General features: G+C 43.0%; 1 protein-coding gene across 1 annotated transcript in view; it reads right to left on the bottom strand.

Moving 5' to 3' along the window:
• Positions 1 to 26,764, bottom strand: part of GNAQ (G protein subunit alpha q) — a 294,806-nt gene that overhangs the window by 7,549 nt on the left and 260,493 nt on the right. The window contains exon 6 of the mRNA XM_082843253.1: positions 3,576 to 3,729. Coding sequence (XP_082699379.1) covers positions 3,576 to 3,729 — 154 coding nt within the window. The remainder of the gene's footprint in view (positions 1 to 3,575; positions 3,730 to 26,764) is intronic.

Raw genomic sequence — 26,764 nt, 5'->3', positions numbered from 1 at the left:
GGCCTGCACATTCTAACAAAATGCACCGTGAGTTTCAGACAGCCAACCTGAAAACTTTTCAAACCAATCTTACTGCAAATAACTTTATATCCAGCATTGCTGGAAACTGGGAGAAAGAGCCATGAAAACGGATCATTCTCATTTGTACAATTTACAAAAGGAATGTTTGAATTTCTAACTTCAGAGCCCAGAATTAAAATTTTTGTCAATGATTAAGAAGGCTGGCATCATAATGAATTAAAAAGTTACACAATTACAAATATGTAATATATATAATCACTTAATGTCCTAGCTTATTCGATGTACTTACTGTTAATAATTCCATAGCAGTAATAAAAATATTTAAAACCAGGACAAATAAATTGTTAGAACTGGTGCAGCCTCTCATTTTCATAAAAGAACACTATCTTTCTGGCTTATGAATGAATTTTGTACTTATTCTTTTTGAGAAAGAAAGGTCTACTTTTTCTTTTTCTAACTCTAAAGTATATCAGAACAAGACTCAAGTTCACGGAAGAGCACCTGGAACCTGTTACGTTTTTAAGCATAATTTCCTATTTGAATAAACATAAACTACAAAGAAATCCTTTTAGTCATCATAGCAGTAACAGAATTCCATAGTCTCTATGGACAATTTTGCAATTCAAGTCCATGTAGAAATGGTAATTTTCCTTCCCGAAGAGAAATACAGAAATGGCATTCATTACAATGAAGACCTTGTAAGTGCAGAAATGTGGAAGTGTGAAATTTAGAATACTATAAACATGTTTATGATAAAAATATCACTGCAGAGTGGGCCTAGAATTTTTTCTGTCTTAGCTCATCTTACACGGGCTTGAAGTCTCCTGGAATGACAGCTGTTGTTTGCTTTATGAATAACAATCAGTGTCTGTCTTTCTTTTTCCGCGGCCAAGTTTCCTGTATGCGTTCCGTGTATTAACTGGGGGAGACGGACAGTAAAAAACATCTTGGGATTTAAAGATATTCACAATGGGGCTTCCCTGGTGGCGCAGTGGTTGAGAGTCCGCCTGCCGATGCAGGGGACGCGGATTCGTGCCGCGGAGCGGCTGGGCCCGTGAGCCATGGCCGCTGGGCCTGCGTGTCCGGAGCCTGTGCTCCGCAACGGGAGAGACCACAACAGTGAGAGGCCTGCATACCGCAAAAAAAAAAAAAAAAAAAAGATATTCACAACGGGCACATGTTAGAAGGAAGATGCTCACACTCATAGTGATGGGATATCTGGGGAAATTATTGGCCAAAGGAGATGTGTAAAGAGATTAGGAAGACGCTGCACAGAGAGGGGAGAACAGTACTCCTAACACGTGTCGTACTGCAGGAAACCAACCCCGGTGTGTGCTGTGCTGTGCGTGCTGCCGCCTCATGCACCGTGAGCCTCGGTGGGTCTGCTCTGTAGGGCCGTGCTGCCTCTGTCCTCCCGTGTGCAAGCATATCACGAAAACATGCTAGCCTGTAGGCGGGTGCTGCGTCGGGAGGTCAGGGTCATATCCCATCCGTGGATTCTCACCAAGTTCTGAGAAAAACTACAAAGAGCCTCTCCTTCCAGGTGTGTGAGGCAAGCATGCGTGTTTGGGTGTAAGTCAGATGCTTCGTGCCCATCTTATTCGGGCAGATCTCGTGTTTAAGGAGCCAGCCTGTTGCCGTGGGAGAGAACTAACACAAAGTTACTTCCTTCCAGTTTCCTCAGGAGCACTGAGGACTCCAGGCTCTGGCGCTTGTGATGTGGTGGCAGGCGAGTGGCAAAGCAAAAGGAGGAAAAGAGAATACACTGTCGAGGCTGGGCAAGTATCATTTTAAAGGAACCTCAAAGCACAAAGGAAAATGTACTTGGACGGAGGATGGGAACACACTGCTACCAAAAACAGTACTATCTCTAATACCTGACGACATCCCCACATGGTAGAGTCAGCAACGCTCAGAGTCTTATATGTATCTGAGAAGGGAACTTCATTAAACATGTAACGTTCCCCTTCCAAGAGCAGCACCATACCAAACGCATGTGTGAGGAAAAGATGAATAAAACTCCATCCTCGATGTGTCTGTGTCTTCGTAGAACGCTATGAGGCCAAACTGAATATTAGTTTTGAAGCAATTACCATTCTGAGGGAGTCTGCACAACAGAAACACTGCTGAGCTGACATCCATGCCAGATACCCTTTGCTGATAACGTACTTTTAAAAAATAGCCCGTTCTCTTACTGTTGCACCTCTATAATAGGTACTTTTGGGTTTGTGCTCTTCTCTGTGCCAGGCACTGTGCTAAGTAACTTACATATGTGATTCCATTCAATTCTCTTTTACTCATGAAGAAACTCAGTGGTTGAATGAACTTGTCCGAGGCACCATAGCTGGTAAGTGGCAGTGCTGGTTTTCTGTGACATTCAAAGCTTGTCCTCTTACCTGCTGTTCATCTAGATCTGGGTTTGGCAAACTTCTCTGTTAAAGGACCAGAGAGGAAATATTTTCGGCTTTGTGGGCCACTTGAGCTCTGTCACAACTACTCAGTTCTGCTGTTGTAGCATAAAAGTGGTCAGACAGTATATAAATGAATGGCTGTTTCAATAAAACTTGATTTATAAAAAGAGGCGGCAGGCCGTAGTTAGCCACTCCTAACCTAGACTTGAGCACGTATGGGGAGATGGGTGTGGACCGTGCACGTAAGTTCTTACAGGGCAGCGGCTGTGACTCTTCCACCTGTTTCAGAGTGGCTGGGTGTGGATGCATTTTGTTACCAATCAATCAACAAGTATTTCTTGGAAGGGGTTGGTTGTCATGCCCGGTCATCCAGGATTTCACAGTCTAGTTGAGGAGGCAAGATTTGTTTGTAAGAAGGAAGAAAATAATGCGAAGTGCATACATATGAGAACTGAAGTGGGCGCTACAGACCCTAAGTGCTACAGGAAGGGCTTAAAGGATGGGTGCCACCCCTTAGGGTGATGGGGCTTCACGGGGTCATGAAGCCCCCAAGAGTAAATATTTGCTAAATATTCACCATGTGTCAGGCATCACGCTAAAATGTCACAATATGTTATCTATTACAGTCTATAAAACATAAGTTTGGTCCTAAAGCCCAGAGCAACTAAATGACTTGATCACGGTTCTACAAATAGGAAATATCAAAACTGGGATTTGAATCTGGGTAGATTGACTTCAGACCATGGGCTCTTGACCACAACGTTCTGTTTTCTCTCTAGAGAGAGGCAGAGGCAGACTGTTACCAAACGAAAGGGAAATCAAGAGGGAGCTATAATGGTTGACACACAATTAGTCAAAACTAGGGGATTGTTCCCTCCTTTGAACAGCAGAAGAAAACAACTTCTTATGTGCTTTGAAATAACTATAACTTTCAGCATTGTCGGGGTATGAAACATTTCAGGTCGTCGTTAAAAGACAGAACAAACAAGAATTCGTACTCCATCAATCACAACGTGCAGGCTTCGGGGGGGGGGGGGCAAAGGCAGTGACGGAGCACTGTCGTGTGTCGGCTCTGGCACTGGTCTCGGGAGGCGGGTGGAATGTGTCCCTAGCTACTGGGCGGGCGGAAGGGTGCTGACTTACCATCATATTCTGGGAAGTAGTCAACTAGGTGGGAATACATAATTTTCTCCTCTAGAAGGTCTTTCTTGTTTAAGAACAGAATAACTGAGGAGTTCTGGAACCAGGGATACGTGATAATTGTTCTAAAGAGTGCTTTGCTTTCCTCCATTCGGTTCTGAAAAAAATCATCAGAAAAACAACGCGTGAATTACATGATTACTCAGTCTGTGAATTGTTTGTTTTGTAAGTCCAACCCGTCTTTGGTATGCATTCAGTTTCTGTGGCCCTGGGCTGGGCTGTAGCAGCTTTCATCAGGATTTACATGCAAAAGGCTCAGCAGCTCTTTTCATTAGGCAAACTCTCAGGTTGACAAGCGGAAGAGAATAATAATAATAAACATCTGCTGAAATAACTCTTAAGGTTGAAAGAGAATCATCAAAGGCTGAAGAATCATGCATCTGGCACACTGTCACAAAAGTCCACCAAGCGTCACAAATGTCCACTAAGAATTATTCATTCATGGCCAAATGCTTAAGATCTGAATTAAGAACAAAGTACCAGGCTTCATTTTGCATTTCTTAAGCTATGTGTACTTGGGGCTTCACTATTAGTTTTATTTCATAGCAATCAAAACAAAGTTACTTAGGGGGCTTCCCTGGTGGTGCGGTGGTTAAGAATCCCCCTGCCAATGCAGGGGACATGGGTTCGAGCCCTGGTCCAGGAAGATCCCACATGCCGCGGAGCAACTAAGCCCGTGCGCCACAACTACTGAGCCTGCACTCTAGAGCCCGTGAGCCACAACTACTGAAGCCCACGTGCCACAACCGCTGAAGCGCACGTGCCTAGAGCCCGTGCTCCGCAACAAGAGAAGCCACCGCAATGAGAAGCCCGCGCACTGCAACGGAGAGTAGCCCCTGCTCGCCGCAACTAGAGAAAGCCCCCGTGCAGCAACGAAGACCCAACGCAGCCAAAAATAAATGCTCGCCGCAACTAGAGAAAGCCCGCGTGCAGCAACGAAGACCCAATGCAGCCAAAAATAAATAACAACCAAAAAAACCCCCACAAAGTTACTTAATTCTTTGCCCAAAGTGCATCTGTATTCTTAGAATTATTACTACTTACTTTACAAATATATATATATTCCCTGATTAGAAAAACACATGGAAAAATATTTTTAGATCACACATTTCCTCTTTATCAGAACACACCTTCTCCCTAAGTTTCACTATAATTTTCATACAGAACCGTGGACATATACATAGTAATTACTTGGAGATACAAATGTAATATTTCTCACTACCTTCAGTGTTGGTGAGAAACTATTCTCACCTGAAACCATCATCAAGCCACCCTTGGTAACGAAACCTCAACGGATTCTCAAGGAATTAGTCAGCCTGGTCTTACAAACAAAGATACTAATCAAAGTTACTCTTGAGACTCACCAGCCAAAAGCTAGAGAGTCTCCTAGTTTAGCCCACATCTATTCACCAGCTTCCTTCTACAGACACACTTGCTTCTAAATCACTCCCATCCTCAGGTCATGGACAAAGGCAGCACATTTGGAGACTCCTCCTTTCCCTGGTGCACGGGCACACTTCTCCCAGGGAACACTCTCCAACCCCCTTAGTTCTACGTGTTATGACCAAGTCTGGGGCAATGCAAAAGCCTGCTGGGGATTGAGCCCACCTCCACTGCTACCAGGTGGGTCAGTGGTTTAAGCCAGAGCATCCTATTCTGCTACGTGGGCTGATTCAGGGCTGGGCTCTGAATCCAGGCTCACGTCACTTGGAGTATTGCTTCCCTGGTTTATGGTCATCAGCGTAGCCAAGCTGCTCAACCGGTGTAATTAACCCCAGGATTTTTGCTAAGAGCTCTGGAACAGAGAACCCTGCTTTCATCAAGAAAAGGGAAGAGGCATCGTATAGCCTCGAGCTTCTAGCAACTATCTTGCAACAGGGAGAAAAAGAAACCAGGTTTTAACTTCTCGGTCAAACCATGCCTGAACTTGGTTATGCCTCTGGATTTTTTGCTAACATGAGCCAATTAAGTACCCTTTAGTTTTTAAGCTAGTTTGAACTGTATTTTTCTGGTTCTTATTATATATAAAATGCTTCTCAGGGAAGGACAAGTATCATATGATATCACTTATATGCAGAACCTAAAAAAAAATGATGCAAACGAACTTATTTACAAAACAGAAACAGACTCACAGTCGTAGAGAACGAATTTACAGTTAGTGGGGGGAAGGGTGGGACGGGGGGGACGGAGGGACAGATCGGGAGTTTGGGACTGACACGTACACAATGCTACATTTAAAACAGACAAGCAACAAAGACCAAACGTATAGCACAGAAAACTCTGCTCAATACTCTGTAACAACCTAAACGGGAAAATAATTTGAAAAAGAATAGATACATGTATATGTATAACTGAATGACTGCTGTACACCTGAAACTAACACAACATTGTTAATCAACTCTACACTAACATAAAATAAAAATTTAAAAAAAGTGCTTCTAAGTGATATACCTGGATCCACCTCGCTCTCAATTTCTAAAAGGAAATTGAATGAATGATGTTTGAAGACTAAGGCTCGAAGCTGTTGACACGTTCTGCTCAGCGTTTGCCTTCCTGATGCAGAATGTGTCCTAAGTTTCATAGGGCAGCATTATGGAGGCCAAGTACACTCCTCTGCATTACCCTTTGACTGCTGTTCCAGGAAATCTCGGGGACACTGAGCTCACCAAGCACAGTTTTCTAGATCCTGAATATGTCTTGCTCTTTTCTAATATAAAGTATGCCGATTCAAATCAGGTTGAATAGGCCCACTTTTCAAAAGGAGATCTTTAGCAAATCTGGTAAAGTCGATCGCCACCAACTGAAACTGAGCAGGACCCTGTGGGGCTCCTGGGCATGGAAGCCCTTCTGTGTCCCCCATTTCTTGTTTGTAGGGAATAGGCTTCAGCCTCCAGGACCCTCCCAGAGTTCTAAAGGGCAGGTTGAAACAGCTGCTCATTAGGGAAGGGAGGCGATGCAGAGACAAGGGAGGAGCAGTCAAGAAGCAACAGTGCAGCCTTGGGGCAGGTCCTGGTTCCTCCTCGCCTCAAGGGATACACATAACAATATCTTTGAGCTCTTCTAAACTAAAACCCCCAACAAATGGAAGATGTTAACTACTTGATGAAGCACTCTTCACTTCAGAGAGAAGGTCGCAGTCTGAGAACCCTGAGAACCACAGAAGCTCATCAGGAGACCACCTGAGGCCAGATTAAAGGAATGCAGGCCCTGCACACGCCCCTGAAACACTGCTACAAAACTCCTCGCCAAATCCCCCTGGGTTGGGACACACAGTTTTGAGGGCACGAGCCTGCTGTGTCCCCCCTTTGCCTGGCAAAGCAATAAAGCTATTCTTTTCTACTTCAGTCAAAACTCTGTCTCTGAGATTCGATTCGGCACGGGTGCACAGAGACCAAGTTTTTGGCATCACAATCTCTTTGACCTTAACACTTTGCGCCTACCATTGCTTACATAATTAAATACGGATGAAATGTGGGACCAGTGGAGTGAAAGGTTACTTCATGGCTCAAGGGACAGTGTTTATTTTACTGTACACATTTATCTTTAACATAAATAACACGCATAGCCTTTAAACATAATATTTACCATCTACATGCCTTTTACTGGTTATCATTACCAGTGGTAAAATTTTAAGCCTGGAAACCATATTCACTGAGAAACAATGTCTTGTAGCCTGAGATTTTATAGGTTGAAAATTTTAGGACGGAAGGAAAGCAAAGGCTCTAGTAAGAACTGAAAGAATTAAAGGATCTAAAGAAGGTTAATTAGATAGTGACATCCCTGATGTGAGAATTAACATTTTTTTCTTATTTACAGCTACAGAAATTCTACAAAGTCATACTGTGGTCTTCAGAGAAGCCTTCTCTAAAGGGCGGGTATGTACATCTTGGCCTCAACCAGGGAGCCTCCCTCAGAAAGACTTATTGCAATTAGCACTCTGCAGAAGGGAAACGGGCCCTACTGGGGGCTCTTCTGGTTGGAGTCCTTCAAGGGTAAGTTGCTAGACCCTGGGTGGAGACAGGGAAAGGGAGAGTGGTCTTGACCTTGAGTCAAAGCACAAGGAGGCGCCTGAAGTCGCTCTGATTAAGTCTCAAATCAGGACTGCAGCCCACAAGCTCCAGATGGGGCTCTATTGGGAGGGGGTCTCATACCAGGCCAACAGCCAGGACAGTGGACTGTGCCCAGCCCCGGGTCCTAGAGATGACTGTCCCTGGCTGCACTGGGCCACTGTGGAGGCATGCCCGCTTACTGGCCTGGTCCAATGCAAGCTTCGCTCGTGTATGCAGTTTGGGGCTGCTCTAGGCTATTTTCCCACTTACCATGTGCTGTGTGGCCTGGGCCTGAGCTTCTCATTCAGGGCAAAGCTAAAGAGCAACAAAACGGACCGCTGATCAGTGGCACCGGCACCACTACGCCTTCAACCAGATCTACCGAACTCAATCTCCCAGGGGGAGCCCCAGGAATCTACATTTTAACAAGCCCTCCAGGGAAGGGCTTCTAATATAGGTTTAACTTTGTGAAGCACTGTGCGCTGTAGGTGAGCTTCTCCAAATTAACGTGTGTTATGAAATCACCTGGGGACATGGGTTCTGACCCAGCTTGGGGTGGGACCCAGGAGCCTGCAGTTCTAACAAGCTCCCAAGTGGAGCTGACCTTGCTGACACACGGCACACACTTGGAGGTGGAAGGTGCAGACAGCGTGCTGAGCTAGGGGCAACAATGAGACAGGCGATGCTCTGTCCCACATTCGTGATGAGAAGTTCTAGTCACACATCCAGCCCAGTGCCGGAGTCGTGTGGTGAAAATATAACTCTGCTGGCTTCATGCTTTTTGTTTTTCCCAGTTAGGATAAGATTCTTACTTTATGCTCTGTAAGTTGTTTTTCACTCCACAGTGAGAATTCCTGATGCCTTTTTTCACCTGATCAAAACTCCCAGACTAAATCCTAAATGGACTAAATGAAATTTTCATGATGCCTTACAAGGTGGTGGACTGTGCAGTGCAGGAGGCATAATCCACTTTGCTCAGTAGAAACCGAAATGTGAGGCAACGGTATGTCCCACAAGACTTGGTGACACTTGCTTTTTACTAATTCTGTAGGGCCTGGAGTTGCAAGTAAGAAAACAAAATAGCAACATGAGACACTGATTTTATCAGTCATATACATGAGGATTTGTTCACCTCTGGAGACAGGTTTAAAAGCCCTCTAGGGGTGGTGGCGCTAATCTTACGCTCCTTCTCTTGGGGTTAAAACCAGCTGATGTTAGTAAAGGTTTTACTCTTCAACACAGGGCTCCTTGTTACCCAGGGGGGCCTGCCTATGCCTGAGCCCCAAGGAGGCTCTGTCTTCTTATCAACCCCATCTGCCACTTCTCCCAGACTGAAAGCGTCGCTCCCAATGACAGGTGGCCCGTCGCAGGTGAGAAAGCTGGAACAGAGGGAACAGAAATCCGTGGGACTGCCTCGTCTCCCCCCCCTCCACAGACATGGGAAGAGCAAAGGGCCATGCTACCTGAGGACAGGCTGCCAGTGAGTGGGCACCCAGTGGCCTGGGTGGTCTCCATGCAGTCACCCTGCCTCAAGAAAACGTGGCCACGGAAATGTCAGTCTTGGCCAGGCCACATGTTTGGGTCCCCCTGAAATACATATGTTGAAATCCTCACCCCCAATGTGATGGTTTTAAAAGGTGAGGCCATCAGGAGGTGGTTGGGATTAATGCCGTGCTAAAAGAGACCTCACCCCTCTGCTACGTGAGGACACAATAAGAAGATGGCCATCGATGAACCAGGAAGCGGATGCTCACCAGACAATGAAACTGCCCAAGGCTTGATCTTGGACTTTCCAGCCTCCACAGCTGTGCGAAACAAATGTCTTTTGTTCATAAGCCACCCTGTCTATGGTATTTTGTTATGGCAGCTCGAACAGACTAAGACAACACTGATCAGGTAAGTCACTCCTCACTCGGGCTGGAACCAGCGAAAAGGTGGAGCACTAAACTCCACCCTGATCGCTGGCCTGGGAAGAAGGGGAGCCTACCTGGTCCCCACTTTGTAATCATGAGCAGAATGGTGGGACCGTTCGGTGTCTTCCCTCCCGGGATCATCAGAAAAGGCCCTCTTTAGGCCATCCCCAAGGGGTCTTACACCTCTAATCCTTAACGTCTCAAATTGATTCTCAAGATCTCATACAATTCCAACAGCAAAAAAACACCATTTCTGATTAAACACTGGGCAGATGACTTGAATAGACATTTTTTCCAAAGAAGATATACAGATGGCCAATAGAAACTACATGAAAAGATGCTCAACATCACTAATCATCAGGGAAATGCAAATCAAAATCACTATATCACCTCACACCTATTAGAATGGCTATCATCAAAAAGCCAACAAATGGGGCTTCCCTGGTGGCGCAGTGGTTGAGAATCTGCCTGCCGATGCAGGGGACACGGGTTCGAGCCCTGGTCTGGGAAGATCCCACATGCCGCGGAGCAGCTGGGCCTGTGAGCCACAACTACTGAGCCTGCGCGTCTGGAGCCTGTGCTCCGCAACAAGAGAGGCCGCGACAGTGAGAGCCCTGCGCACCGCGATCGCGATGAAGAGTGGCCCCCGCTCGCTGCAACTAGAGAAAGCCCTCGCACAGAAACGAAGACCCGACACAGCCAAAAATTAAATAAATAAATTTATAAAACGGCTGATGTATATTTAAAAAAAAAATCAACAAATGAGTGTGGGCAAGGCTGTGGAGAAAAGGGAACCCCTTGTAGACAGTTGGTGGGAATGTAAATTGGTGCTGCCGCTATGGAAAACAGTATGGAAATATCTCAAAAAATTAAAAACGGAACTACTATATGATCCAGCAATTCCACTTCTGGGTATCTCTCTGAAGGAAATAAAAACACTAAGTTGAAAAGACAGCTACATACCCATGTTCACTACAGCGTTATTTACACTAGCTAAGACATGGAAGCAACCTGTGTCCATCAGTGCATGAATGGATATAGAAAACTGACATTAAATATATATTATAATGTATAATATTACATGTAATGTAAAATATATGTATTTCTAATGTCTAGAAAATAATGGTTTATGCGACCCCCCTGCTGCACATGAGTGACTTAATGCTTGCTGCAGGGTAAAGCCCCAAGTTCCTCAGTCTGGCATTTACAGCTTGGCACAGCCTGAGCGCAGTGCACATCTTCAATCTGACCCCTCACAAATGCTCCCTTTGCCACATAAAAGGACTCAATGTCACCACTATCACACAAGTGTGACCACTTTCCTGACCTGTAATGCTGTCCTCCGAATCCTTCAAGACCCAAATCGACCTGACTTCCCTCAAAACTCCTTCCTCGAGCCCCCCTGGACTGGCCCTTCCTCACACCCTCAGCACACGGTGTCCTAGCCTTTGTTTGCCCATCACTCAGCAGACATATGTGGAGGGTTTGTGAGATGCTGGGGATGACAGCGTGTTGGAGCAGGGCCGGTGTCCTGGAGGGCGGAAACAGACAGGAGGGTCAACATGTAGTTACAGGTCCACATATGGGCCCCTAAGAGTGGTTAAAAAAAGTCACACAAGAAGGAAAGGTGTGACTGGGGAAGGCTTCAAAGAAAGGCAATTCTGAGTTGACTCTTGACAGACAGAGGAGAGATTACGAGGAGGGAGAGCGAAAGCAAAAGAGAATTGAAAGCCAGGATCCTCTGGAGTGAACTATGACGATTCTGTATAAAACAGTTCGTGGGCTCCTGATCTCTGCAACTTGGGCATCAAGTAAGAAAATTCTCCATTTTGAGAATGTGAAACAATTCCTACTCATTTGGATCTTACAGTGGGGGCTGGGAGGCACATACATGCCAAGTTCCATGAAGAACACATGGACTCCAGCCCGCCACTCTTGAAATATGCTGCCGGCTCTCAGTGCCTGCTTGTTGCCAGTGCTGGCAGGTAGCAGAGTCCAACAGGAAACCCCATTAGACATCGCAACCGCAGCTCGCTGAGACACAGTTATCTGCCTGGAGGTAAGAGGCCTCTGCTTTCCTCTTGGCTCACGTGCTAAACCTCCCTCTTACCGAGGAAAAGGCCAGATCCCGTGGACATGGCTCAAGACCGCAATAGGAAGCCCGCTTTCTTCAGGCTGTAACTTGGCCCAAGTCTCTGCATAAAAAATTACCAGTGGGCTTCAAGGGGCAATATTTCATGTCTATACCCTTTGTAACCCTGCTGCCATGGAGAGCTTGTCTGCTGTCTGCCAAGGTGGTACTTCCTTCCAGCAAAGTCGGCATTAAACCAGAGATCTGAACATTCATTTTCATAACTTTTGCAACAACTCATTATTTTGCCATTAAATACAAGTTCTCACATTTCTCTGCAAAGAATACAATTTAAACGAGACCTTTAATTCACTTCTACGATTCAAGTTACCCACTGCCTGTCTCTCCCTATTGTAATATTCCCCTTATCAATGCCTTGATAAACCACATTGATTTATATTCCCCGTAAGATCTAGAACGTAGCCTTTAAATGCAAAACTAGACACTTAAGAAATAAACATGCAGACTGCTGAATCACCACTGAGGACCTGATAGGATGTACCCCAGAGAAACTGGGATGCAGCGTTTCAGGGCTCAGAAATGTCCTTTGGTATCAGAGATGCAGACAGTCTGAGTGGTCCACAAACTCACTAATTGATGCAGAAGTCGGTCAGGTGCCTATGATTCTTTGCTCATACTTTGTGTTCACAATTCTGTGATTCTGTGTTTCCTGAGTGTTCTAAAAAAGGCCAAGCAACACACTCAAATGAGTGAGGTCCAGATACACGGACATCGAGTGGTTACATGAGCACGTCTGTAAAGTAACAGATCGTTTAGCACAGGGGTCCCCAACCCCTGGGCTGCGGGCTGGTGGCGGTCAGCAGCCTGTTAGGAACAGGGCCACACAGCAGGAGGTGAGCAGCGGGCAAGCCGGCGCAGCGCCACCTGCCGCTCGCCAGCGCTCCCCATTACCGCCTGAACCACCCCCGCCCCCAAGTCCGTGGAAAAATTGTCTTCCAGGAAACCGGTCCCTGGTGCCGAAAAGGTTGGGGACCGCTGGTTTATTAGCAGAAGGGAAAAATACACGTTTTATCATGTCTTACAGTATTTTAAATCCAGATCTTCAGTTACAGGTTAAGATATCTGCTGGCCACACACTCCCTCAATTTTAACGCCTAGCTGCTTGTAGGGCTGCTTCTATATACTGCACATGATGAAAAGTACGCAGCCAGTACACTGCACCAGTTACCATTTTTATTAGCACCATTTCTGCTTCTGAAATTGATCAGGAAAGGAGATCATCAAGATATAGGATTTTATGCTTCAGGAATCTATTTTATTTATTTAATTTTTACTGGGGTATAATTGATTTACAATGTGTTAGTTTCAGGTGTACAGCAAAGTGAATCTGTTATACAAATACATATATCCACTCTTTTTCTAGATTCTTTTCCCATACAAGCCATTGCAGAGTATTGAGTAGAATTCCCTGTGCTGTGCAGTAGGTCCGTATTAGTTATCTATTTTACATATGGCTTCAGGAATCTTAAATGCCACTCTTCGCTTTTATTGCTACGACAAGCTTCACTATTTCTTCTCAGACATAACTTATCAAAGAATACCTCATAAATTACTATATTAAAGGTCATCATTTTAAAAGGGCAAGACTAGTTGACTTTTAATGTAACAATCCATGATAATGTGAAATTTGAATCAGTCATTATCATTTGTAGCTTACCAAACACTGAATACTTTGAAAAATTCACATCCTTAAAAAGGACTTAGGAACATATTCTCTCAGGAATTTATTTCATTTACATATGTCAACTGAGTAAAGACACGGAACAACTGAAAAGACAGGAACTCCAAAGGCTTTATGAAAAAAAATTTTTTGCAAGCCTGGTCTGCATATTTCTTTCCTTCCTCGATTATTTAGTTAAAAGCTTGGTGTGTTTGACTTTGTATCTCCAGCAGGATCACACTGATATGTGTCCTAGGTGACGTCGACACACATTCAAAACACATTCTGTGCTGAGCTCCTGTTGTTGGGAGGAGATGGGAGTGGGAAGGGCCAGGGCTGTGAGCTCCCTCGGTTTGAAACATGGCTCTACTTCGAATACCCTTGCGACCTCGGGCAAGTGACTGCACCTCAGTTTCCTTCTATCTCTCAGGTTTGGGGAAGACAGAATGAGATGATGCATGCAAAGTGCTTAGCCATGACCCCGGCACACAGAAGCTTTTTGATAGCAGCCGCTCTCAGACGTGGCAAAATTGCGATGTAAGAGCCTCCTGGTGAGGCGATTGCTTATCTCAAATCTTTGGCCAAACTATAAATCCAGTAAAATCTTTCTATTCCCTGGAATTGCACAAAGTTAATCTATCCACGATTTCAAGTCCAGATACATTTGATTTATAAAAAACTGGAAAATCATCCAGGTTTCTGCCAAATGCTCACTTAGAGATGGTTTCTTCCTAAGATTCTCCATGTGTTATTAAGGGGGAGTATCTTGAAAATCTCGAAAAATGTTCAGTACTCATATGCTTGGTCCACCCAAAATGACTGTTCTCTTGATCTTTGCACATCCCCTGCTCGACCAGTCCTTGCTTCCCCTACACCCTACTCACATAACTGACCTTCCCTCTTAATCACAGAGCCTAATCAGTAAATGCCTACATACCTGTCCCAGGCCCCAGCTGGTGACTGTTCTAATCTTTAGATCAGAACATCTCCACTATGATAGTTTACCAAAGGGGCCTCCAGAGCAGGACATACCCATATGGTTTCCCTGGTAACCGATGAGCCAACCTGACGTCAATTCCCCCCTATAACTGGTAGCCTCCCTCTTCCCTTGGTAGAGAAGACGCTTCCCTGTTCCGCCTGCCGCCTGCCGTCACGTTGGGGTGTCGCTCCAGGACCTTTGAGCTTCAGATGTGTAAGATCCCCCATCTATTAGACCGTCGATGTCTCTGTGGCTGACTCTGGGCTCTTTCTTTATCCTTGGGACTGGGCAAGTACAGGGCTTGCAGGCCTGCAGAGAGCAGCCCAACAACTCTCAACCCCAGAGCAAACCAAGAAAACAACTGATATAAGTGGAGCAGTTCGAATGAGAAATAATTAAGGACAGCTCCCTAGCCATCCCACTTCTGCTATCCAAATGAGACAACAGGAATAGAAATAATAAGGATACTAAACTCAGCTGGACAGATATCATTTCCTCTATAATTTTCTTAGTCCTTGCAAATCTTTGCAAGTGATTATTTCAGATCGATTCTGGCATACTCTCCAGGCTTGAAGACAGCTCCTGAAGGTTTTAGTATTATAATTTCTATGAACTGATGTATTCTACCCGCACAGGATGCTTAGAGAAGCAAAGGAATACAGCGTATTTGCCTATTACCTCCTGTCTAAGGTTTCTAGCAGAGATGAGGTCACAGAGCAGGCAGGCCCCTGTGCAGTGAACTGGTGCAGAGCACAGTGTGTTGTAGGAGAGGAGTAGAGGAGGGAAAGAGGATGACAGAAAGAGACTGGAGGGACAGGGCAAGACGAGGTGGTCACCCTCAGGCCAAGGACTGCCCAGAGACTCAACATGAGCAAGAAGAAACATGACAAAGGATGTGGAAGCCCACAGTCCCAGAGCTTGCTTCCTGGGACTTCCTTTAATATGTCCTAATATTTTAGTTCAGTCAAGTGACCAAGTAGCAACCTCCTTTCAAAGACTATTTTACAGCACATTGATCTTTCTAGTTACATTTACCCTATGCTCCATATCCTACTAATTGTATGCTTACATGCCAGTGAGCCACAGTCTATCCTTAACTTACATACGTAAATTCCCTCTCTTTCCCCATAATGCTCCTCAATTACTGAGTTAGGATTCAGATAGTTAATGCCTTGAGTAGTCACACCACTGACTTTTCAATTCACTCACCTTTCCTGTACTCCATCCACACCTCAAACTGAAAAAGGATTCTGCAAACTGTACTAGAGCTGTTAGCAAGGAGCAAAGTGTGTGTGAATGTCAGCTTCTTTTGTTTCACTTGTCCACTTTCTGATTCTACAGCTGATGAATAGTGACTTGGCCAAATTACCGGAGACTTTGGATAAAGGGAAATAGAAACAGGCTGCAGGGATGTAGAGGTAAAGGATTAAAACAAAAACGGGCATGGATGACACAACTGAGCTTGGAAACCCTGAGTAGCCTGAAAAGGTCCAAGGAAGATTTGATTGATCTACACAAACCAATCACGTACGCATCAGTACATCTGACTGAATCTGAGCAAATTCCTGTGTTATGCCAGTAAAGTCTAAGTCTGGGGAAAACAGGAGTGAAATGAAGTAAATCAAGCAATTCAGTAAAATATCTCCTTTGTTGACTTAAAATTTTTTTATGGATGAGTCAAGTTTGGCCCAGAAACATGTGGTTGCCTAATTCTTTGGCCAAGAGAATAGGTGTTGGGTAAGAATTTGGTTTGCCTTGTGTCCAAAGAGATAAGCTCAAAGGACTTGTATGGACTGCACTTTTGAGCCCTGTTCAGTGGGGGTAAACCCTGACCTGACTCATCCTTCATCACACACACACTGAAGGTCTTGCCGTTAACTCTTGGTTTCTAAGCCTTTCTTTCTTCTTCTACCCTCCAAAGACTGCAGAAGGATAGTAGGTAAAAGATGATTGGTAGGTAAAAATGGAGAATTCAGACAGGGAATAAGTTTGGAATTGGAGCAGATAAACTGAACACTGACAAAAAATTTGAGGAGAAAGGAGATGTAACCTATTGACTTGAAAGTTTACTCATAAGGAATATATATTCTAAAAATAAGTCCCTTGTAAAATAAGCCTGGTGCATTATATTCCTAAGGCTTTTTTTTTTTTTTTACATCTTTAAACAATAATAATTTGTCATATTATTAACAGGGTTTTTTGAATTTTTAGTCTTATTTTCAGGAACAACACATGATGAAACTTTTCAGACTGTGACGTATTTTTAGCTACATGAATGTTATGATTCATTTTATATAAAGTTTAATTATATTAATAACTAACATTTGTTTAGTGTGTATATACACCAGACATTGTTCGAAGGACTTTAGTATGTAAAAGGAGTTGGCAAGCTTTTCTGTAAAGGACCAGATAGTAAATATTTTAGGGTTTGCAGGGCACACTGTCTCTGCTGTAACAACTTAACTGCCCATGTAGCAGGAAAGCATTTATAGACAATATATAAATGTATGAGTGTGCCTGGGTTCCCATAAAACCTTGTTTCAGATGCTGAAATTTAAATTTCATAGTAATTTTCATGTGTCACAAAATATTATTGTTATTTTGATTTTTTTCAACCATTTAAAAATGTAAAAACCTATCTTAGCTTGCAAGCTGTACACTAACAGATGGTGGGCTGGATTTGGCCTGAGGGTCACAGTTGGCTGACCCTTGGTGTAGAACAGTATTTAATTCTCACACCAACCCTAAGCAGAAGGCATTGCTGTGATTCCTATTTTCTAGGTGGGGAGCTGATAAAAAGCAAGTTAAAAGTAACAGACCTAGTATGCAGTTAAATAGCTATCATAACTATCTGAATCATTAGCAAATTTATATATATACATATATATATGTTTTATGTTCAATTTATGTTCAGAAAATTTATAACATACAACAAAGCACATATACGTGGAAATAAAAGCACAAATAAGGTTTCCCCCATATAAATTTGTTGTAACATATGTTGCCTTAATTTTCTCCCTATTTACCTTTTCTCTATAATTTTTAGTTAGATACTGAGGTTCTAAATTTATTTTTCTCCTTTTTTCTGCCAGGAAAAAGTATCCATTTTCTTTCTGTCCACAACATGGAGGATAAAACATAAGAAACACACTCGATGTTTTAATTCGTTTGCTTAATTTTTAGTGTCAGGGCAGGAGATCTACTTACTCAGATGTTGCACACATGTAAAAATGCCTTTCCAGATGATTTAGTAACATACATCTGGCATTTTAAACCAATAAAATTGTTGTGAAATAGTCCTCATTTGAAGATGGAGATATATTTTTCGTATGACTTTAAGTAGCTTTAAAAACAGTAATTCTACAAACATTCTTAGTTAATAAGACCCTATTAAGGATCTACCTGTGGGTTTGCTTTGTCCCTGCTTTTAGTCTCTATTCCTCCAGAGGACTGGAGACAGTGTGGAGGGGAGGGCAGGGAAATAAACATGAAAAGTTCAAACCACTCACCTTCGGTTTATGTGGCTACTAAAACATATGACTAGAGGATCTGAGGGTAAACTTTTGGCTAAAATTCTGTTGCATGCGTTACCTGCAGTTTTCAATGATTTATTTGATCCTTATTCTTTTACCAGTGCTTTTGTTTGACAGTGCACACTAGAACGAGGTCTTGGCACCTTTTTAAAGCAACCTTTACTGTCTGCTTAAAAAAATCAGTACCCCCATCTTGAATGACTTATTTGCAAGTACAAGATATTCACCCGATGAATTTCACCCCCCCCCCCCCCCCCCGATGAATTTCACCGGAACCTTTGGGCCCACTCAAAAGATCCCTCCTTGGAAAACTATAAACTGCTCAATTATGCTTCAGGCTAAGGAGCTTTGAGAAACAATGGGCTCTTCCCCTTTTATAATTCCCAGCATTCTGCAGAATATGCACATGACAGGAATTAACACAGAAGGTACAAAGGATATTATAACATTTACAAAGAGACTAAGTATTACTTTTCCAACAAAAAAGCATTATCTACACCAATGAAAAACTGAAAACTGGTTGTAAACTGCTAAAGTGGAAAGTTTCAATATTCTGCCCTAGAGAAGAGTTTGCTTCTTCTCTTTGCTCTTTATTCTGACAAAAACTTGATGAGTAACTTAAAACATTTTTAATAAAATGCTATTTTTATAAAGCATTTGCAATATAACCTTATTACTAAATTGGGCAATCGGACAAAAAATGTTGAATGTTCCACATAGGAGCCACATTAAAAAAAAATCACTGTTCTATTAAGTATCGAAAACTGCATTCTGCGTGTTATGAAGGAGGTAAAAGATCTCTTCCAGAAGCTAATAACCAGGTGAGATCAGAGACAAGTGCAACACAAATGAACACCTTTAAATACAACTAACAGAACACTTAAAACCACACAAAATCAACTTCCTGTATAGTGAAAGGAAAGAGGCGGGAGTTGGGGGTGGATGGGTGGATAATTCAAGTATCATGAAGAAAGCAGACAATTCTGAAAGAATTGAGGGAAGACCTGGAAAGATCAGCGCATGAGAAAACATGGGAAAATCCGTGCCTATGGTCACAGACACAGCATCACTAGACTCTACCACGGTGTTATCACGGAGATTCGATGGGAGAGGGAGCACAGCCGGCACACAGCCTTGAAAGAGCACATGCATCCAACTTAAAACCTTTGAGATGAAGTAACTTCTCAGCTATCCAGACAATATGCATGTGTTGAGAAATCTGTGAACCCACAAATCCCAATGTGTTGGAGACCTGAACAGCGGTAAAAGGAGAGGGGCTTAGAACTAATTCTACTGTTGAAAAGAACCAGACGAGGGAAATGGAAAGCAGCAGAGGCGGAGTGAGGCAGCAACTGTAAGGATGGATGTGTGTTGTAAACTGGCTAACATTCAGTTGATGGCGAATGTCCACTTTGGCTGACCCTCTTTTCGGACTGACTGGTAGTTGAGTTGTGCCAAACGTGTCAAATATTTAGTATGTTTCTAAGGTTTTGCAAGTTTGTAAGCTATAAATTTCATTCAACTCTAAGAACAGCTTCTGAAATTCCCCAGTCTGTCCCCTGCACCCCAACCAACACTTCCATCTTCTTAAGACCGAGTAAATGAGTAAGAACTGCAGCTCCTGATCTAACTCTGAACTCTCAGTGGAAGTTCAGAAAAAAAAGGAGAAGGAATTTTGGGTGACAGTGACCATGTGCTCATTCATGGCTGTGATACTAGAAAAGGGCACAGGTCTTATATAATCCATATGTATTTCCACTGACTTCACGAATGTAATTTAGTAAAATCAGGATCAGGGTGCAAGGTGGAAATTACATAGAGTCTAATAACTTACCCTTAAAAGTGTATTGTGAAGGTACCTACTGGTGGCCCCAAGACCGTCTTGCCATGCTGTATGTCTGCTACAGACTGCTCTTCTTTCCCTTTGTGGTAGGAAACGTCATGGCTCCTTTAGTGAGCACAGAGGAAGTCTGGTTTGGGTCTGTGGTTGCATTAGGGGGACTTGTTAAATGAAGAATTAGAACCACTGAACACTGGCTCATACTTTGCACTGCAAGCTGCTCACACGAGGTGAGGGAAGCAGGAACTAAGACTAACCGTGGGAACAACTGATACCATTTCTGCGTCACACATTATTTCACTGCATCCTTTCACTGGGTGAAAGGCAGCCAGAGCCTTTTCCATAACTTATTCTCTTCCTCCCTCTCTCCATCCTTCTTCCTTTTTATGGGTGAACATCTATAACTACATTTTCATAAATCCACTTCTGATGTGACCCTGTGTAATTCCACGACATGTCTCTAAAACTGACACTGACCCTGAAAGATTTAGACAGTCTCAAAAGATATGATTTGGATCACTTAGTCCAAGCCATTCTCATGAAGGTGAAAATAAACTTCCCAAATCATGGTCGCCACAAAGGAGCTTCCCCATGATCTGAACTTTCAAAAAGACAAAATAGGGGGAGGGGAGAAACTGAAGAAAACCACATAATCAAGGATAATTAGGTAATGTATAAGGACTTGAGCAACGTGGATTTGAGAGAAAATTTCAGAAACTTTCAGGAAAAGACATATTTACTTCATTCTGTTCCCTGAGACCCCAGCAAAATGAAACACCAACAAAACCCAATGAAGAAACTGAGCAACAACTCCAGACACAGATGTGGAAGAATATCTGTCAAATATATAATATCTGCACTGACCCAGAAAGGATGCTGACAGTTATTACACACTCTTCCATACTTCAGGCAGGCTGAGACAATCCAGTGATAACCTTTCACTGAGAACACAGAGGACTGGAGGTGCACTGGTCCTTGGAGAGGAAGAAGAACCCAGTGGGGGTCGAGTTCCATAGCTCGTGGCTGTATAGGAAGCAGGACTGGCGAGAGGAATAGCGGGGTTATGCAGTTTTTAAACCCCCAAACCTGGACTCCTAACTCAAAGACCTGGCTGGAGAGGAGGCACGGAGAAGAAAGCTATTTACTGTCTCACGACTGTAAAATACCTAGGAATTCCAAACCTTTGCGAAAATTCCCAGCATGGGAAACAGAAATCTAAGCAAACAGAGAGAGAGAGAAGGAAGAAGAAGAAATCATAGGAAAGAGGTCAATGCAGAAAACTGAAAATACTTTGAAAAGGAAAGAAAAAAATCCTCAGAAAGACACTGCTGAAACACAAAAGGATACTAACTTAAAAGGGAACATATGGAGCATAAAAAGAGCTGAGAGTTTTTAAAAAAAGAAAATCTATAAAAGCCAAAATACAAACAAACAAAAAGGACGGTTTGGAAAATAACTCCAGGAAATTTGTCAGGCAGTAAAAAGAAATGGAAAATTGGAGAGAAAAGTTTAGAAAAGAAAAAAAAAAAAAAAAAGCAAAAGTAGTTCTCCATTTAGCCAAAAGAAGTTATAGCAAAAGAAAAAAGAAAAATTTCATATGAATAAGGAAATAAACCAAGAAAAAAAGACAATGATGGATCCAGAAGCAGGGAACTCAACAAAGGAAAGAAGCTGTGAACTCCCAGGATGATGGTAAAACAAAGTCCCAGAATGATAAGTGTTTAAGATGCAACCAGTCATCATTAGAAAAGGAGGACAAAGGAATCTAGAAAGGAGCTCTCCAAAGGAAAAGAAAAAAACGAACTGATATATTATCTGATATGTCAGCGATCTTTTATAAGATTTCAAAGATCTGTTGATGAATTAGAAAAAAATCAGCAATATACACAAACACAAAGAAAAAAAAATCTAAGGCAATTGTTAACTCCAAAGAAAGTTGACCACAAAATGACTGAAAGCACAGTCTAATACTTAGCTCATCAATGAACAACATTTATATTGTCACATAGTGTAAACACTGAATTACACAAAAATTGTGCTATACCTACGTGGAAGGGATGGGAGAAGAAGAAATGGAATAGGAGTGTTAAGACAGTATGATTTTTATCCACCATAAAAGGAAAACAATCTTGACAAATCAAGAAACAGTGGTATAAATACAGCACTTAGACATATGAGGGAAATAACAAACAAGAGATGAGTTGAGGGTAATGTATCTGGTTATCAGACTGGTGGTGGGGTAGCAGTAGAAAAACTGCTGTTTTTTGTTTAAAGGTTAAGTATTTTTTTAAAGGAATTTTTTCTTTTTTAAAAATTTATTTATTTATTTTTGGCTGCATTGGGTCTTCGTTGCTGTGCATGGGCCCTCTCCAGTTGCGGAGAGTGGGGGCCACTCTTTGTTGCGGTGCGCAGGCCTCTCACTGCAGTGACCTTTCCTGTTGCAGAGCACAGGCTCCAGGTGTGTGGGCCTCAGCAGCTGTGTCACGCGGGCTCAGTAATTGTGGTGCACGGGCTTCGTTGCTCCATGGCATGTGAGATCTTCCCGGACTAGGGATCGAACCCGTGTCCCCTACACTGGCAGGCGGATTCCCAACCACTGTGCCACCAGAGAAGCCCAGAACTGCTGTTTTTAAAATTATACATCTTTTAGTTATTCAGCTCTGTAAACCATTATTGATTTAAAAATACAAATTAGGGCTTCCCTGGTGGCACAGTGGTTGAAAGTCCGCCTGCCAATGCAGGGGACACAGGTTTGTGCCCCAGTCCGGGAGGATCCCACATGCCGCAGAGCGGCTAGGCCTGTGAGCCATGGCCGCTGAGCCTGCGTGTCTGGAGCCTGTGCTCCGCAACGGGAGAGGCCACAACAGTGAGAGGCCTGTGTACCGCCAAAAACAAAAACAAAAACAAAAATTAATTTTTTAAACTTAAAAAAAAGGTTATTGGTTCATGTGCAAAAAATAAAGTTCTGGGAAGATGAACACAAAACTGCTGGAAGTAGTCCCCTAAATTTGGAAGTGTAGAATGTCGAGTAAGAGTATGAAGGAATCTTTTACTCTCCTCTATAGCCATCTGTATATTCAGAATTTTAAATAATGAACATGTATTCCCTTGGTTATTAAAATGGTAAAAAATGGACTAATATACTCTAGGAAATTAACAATATTATTTTATATTAAAAAAGTAATATAAAAATCAAAAGGTAAGACATCCAAGGAAAAGACAAGTCCATTGCCAGATAAATGTCACACACAAAACCAGACCTCTTAACTTCTACTTTGCTCTTGACTACTCTGTCAAGGAGAAGACTTCATATTGAAAAAAGCAAAGAGAAGATCAGTAAGAAGAAAATAAGACAGGAAGGAGATTATGAGAGAGCACCCTATTTGCTTTAAATGAGATCAAGTCTCTAGCTGGAGAGATGACATTCTAAGGCAATACATCAATCTGATTTTAGTTATTACCGTTCTTACGAACACTAGTTTATAACACTAGCAAGACCAGCAGGGAATGGGTCCAAGGACCCTTAATTTTGATGAGGAACAGGGACAGAACGGGATAGTGCATAAGGTTGCCCCACACTGCATTCGGAAAACCTTAGGTATTCTGGGGGCAAGTTGAAGGTCCACACAGCTAGCCACAGCACCTCTTAGACCAGCCGTCCCCAACCTTTTTGGCACCAGGGACCGGTTTCGTGGAAGAGAATTTTTCAGGGCAGGGATGGGGGGAGACAGTTCAGGTGGTAATGCGAGTGACGGGGAGTGGTGGGGAGCGGCACATGAAGCTGTGCTCGCTCACCTCACCTCCTGCTGTGCGGCCCGGATCCTAACAGGCCACGGACCGGTACAGGGGGTTGGGGACCCCTGTCTTAGACAACACAGCAAGGGTAGGTGAGGTGGCATTAGAGATCAACCTCCCTGACTCTGTGGATGTGTCTAGAGCTGGTAATTCCTCTGCAGGAATTTATTTCTTGAGCATATGCTCTGTGCTGGGTGGTTCACATATTACCTCGATTAATTCACAAAACCTTGTGAGATGAAGTACTCGTTTTTCCCACTGTACAGATGGAGAGATCTGAGGCTCAATTTTGAATTTCCCCAGCTACCAGATTCATGCTTTTCCTATGCAGCCATGCTGGATACCAATTGGTGAGAAATTTTTTTAAAAAAAGTAGTCTCATTCCAAAAAAACAACATGTTTAAGATGTTGGTGAACATTCCCCATATTTCGATCTAGCCGGACAATGTGGTATAGAGATGGGTGTCAGGACAACTTAGCCGTCAGCAGAGACCCCAAGGCCACTTCATGGGAAGTCCTTTCACTTCTCGAGGCTCCAGTTTCCTGATCTAGAGGTTCATCTATCTATCTAACCTTTTAAGATGAAACAACGTCCAGTGAAAGAAATACTAACAGGATAAATATTTTCAGCTTTTATTTTTAAATGGATTACTTCACTACTTACCTTTTCTTTTAAATCTACATCTCACTGCACTACAAACAGTATCTTTTTGTAAAACTGTCATTTCAAGGTGCTGAAAATCTAAAACCTAGATCATGAAAGTACAGTAAATGACTGAGGCTTTCCTAAAACACCCTGGAAACATCAAAGGATTCACTACCATTCTGGGAAAAGAAAACAGATGTACCTGGCACTCGCTCCTTCCCTGACACTCCCAATTAACTTTTAAGGACAAGCGCAAAGCTCTGTAGAGCCCGATGCCTTAAGTAGGCACTCCAGTGAAAGTGGGGCATAATTGCCTCCCATTAAAACAGCTGTGAAGGGTAACAAGAGCAGGTCAGTTGTGAACAACCTAGCTCAGCAGGCTGCATAGTAAAATCCACGACTCTAGGGCTTCGAAATCTTTGAAAGCGCTGGGTAACAGAAAAAGTTAATTAACCCTTTTGTGCTAAATTCCCAACCCTCCTTAGTTTTAGAGAGAAAATGTCAACAGTTCTTGTCAAAAAAGAATTTGGAAATCAATGGCACAGCACAAACATGACAAATGTTTAATAAGTTCCAAAGTAAATACGTGTGAGAAGTGTTTAATAAGTGGTTACCAGCTCACTGGGGTGGGAATCAAGTGTACCACGTGGTCCAGGTATAGTCCCCAGTGCTATATCAGGACTGCTCCTGTTATTATACTCAGATGCCTCCAGTTTTAAAAAGTTGAGCACAGGAATGGAGAGATTCCTCAGGACAGGCGGGAGACAGGGTAAGGAGAAGGCCCGAGATGAGGACCCTTGGGGATCCTGGCTTCTGACATTTCCAAAGGTGGGCTATATGTAACACTCCTAGCTCCTCCATCCCCCCAGTTCTCAGCCTCTGCATTCGGGAAGGACAACCGTCCTCACTCTCCCCTCTGCCCCCAGGCTCTTCATACTATGCATGGCTTTGACATTTTTCCTCTCTCCCCAGCTGCCTAAGCCCCCTTCCTGCTTGGAGTCCAGTCAGAACTGGTACCAGCTCTTCCTTGTGGGGAAGAGAGGCTTGACCATACAGGAGCAATGAGCTGATGATGACAACCAGACCTTCACAAAGTAAGGGCTCTTGGGTGTTCACCGCAATGGACCCCTTGCCAGAACTCCCTTAACCAGGTAACAAAACATTTTCAAGGAAAACAGGCAGTAAGCTTTAAATATGTTAGCAGGCCCTTCATCATTCCTTTCCTTTGTCTCGGTTTCTCAGGAACATGTACGTATGGGAAGAAGTTCCTGATGAGAACGGAAGTACTTTAGAAACTTTTTTTTACGCTAAGTGTGGATCACTTTTCTCTAGTTACTGACACTGGGACTTAGACGGGTCTCCCAGGCCAACAGCTGTGGATGTAATTCCACTTACTGTGTACACAGCTTAAAGAAATAAAGGGTTATTTCTCTAAAACAACGTTTTTCAAACATTATTAAGAAATTAGTAAGAAATACAGTTTACATAGCAATCCAGTAACAAATGCATAAAGAACTATACACAGCTGAAGCTGAAGTCTAACGAAACAGTATTTTTCCTTATAATATGCAATGAACTCACTTCTACTCAACTGCATTCTGTCTTCCCTAGGCGATTCCAGACACTTGTATTAAAAAAAAAATTGCTGAACAAGACCCTTTAAATTGATTTCATACCCAGTGATGGGTCTTGATGTACTGAAGAAAAATACTGTGGGTATTCTCTATTTCTGCACTAATTTGGACCGTTGTCTCCTCAGTCACACTACAATAGCAAATACCTTGCAAGGCTGGGCTAAAACGTCTCCATAGCCAAATGGACGCACAGTTTTGAAATCTTGCTGTAGAAGTCCTGAGTGGCAAAAGGATACTTGATTCGTTACATCTAATTCATCTTTAAAAAAACACTATCTCCACTGAAAATCAGCTGCAAACATTTTCCTTTTATAAATGCCAAATTCATATATTAAAGAAGTAATCTTACAATTCCTTTCCGTCAATGTACAAAAATCCCTAATGCATGGACCAACAACTTATTGTACTGACCCCTGTATTTGTTATAGGATTATCAAGAACAGATGTTGTGGACACCCAATCTTAAATGGAAAATATGAAAAACAAGCAAGCAAGCAAATGAACCGGCCTCTTTCCAACAGTTTAAATCCTAATGTAGTTTTACTTAGTTAGCAAATATAGATGAGGCCTTCATAAGAACATTTTAAATGTCAAGAGGTTTTGGTGATAATGTAATCCCATTAGTAATTATCAGGCTATCATCAGTATGTAACTTAGAAATAATATCAATCAGTCAAGTTCATTTCCAAGATGGTATTCAGAGGCCGACCCCATGCCGTCTCTTCTCTAGAGGAAGTGGCTCGACCTTTCCTGAATAGGCCTGTATATTTTGGTTTATTGCCTTTATCTCCACCATTCTCTCTGATTGGAATATCCTTAATCCTTATCTCCCTCTTATGAAAATTGGCCTATTTCAAGTTTCAGCTTAAAAGCCACCTCTTTGGGCTTCCCTGGTGGCGCAGTGATTAAGAATCTGCCTGCCAATGTAGGG

This window comes from Leucopleurus acutus (genome assembly GCF_964270905.1).
Source record: "Leucopleurus acutus genome assembly, chromosome: 7".
In the NCBI taxonomy this organism is placed as follows: Eukaryota; Metazoa; Chordata; class Mammalia; order Artiodactyla; family Delphinidae; genus Leucopleurus; species Leucopleurus acutus.
Note: the sequence above shows the minus strand (reverse complement) of the source record. Positions and strands in the feature narration are given on the sequence as shown.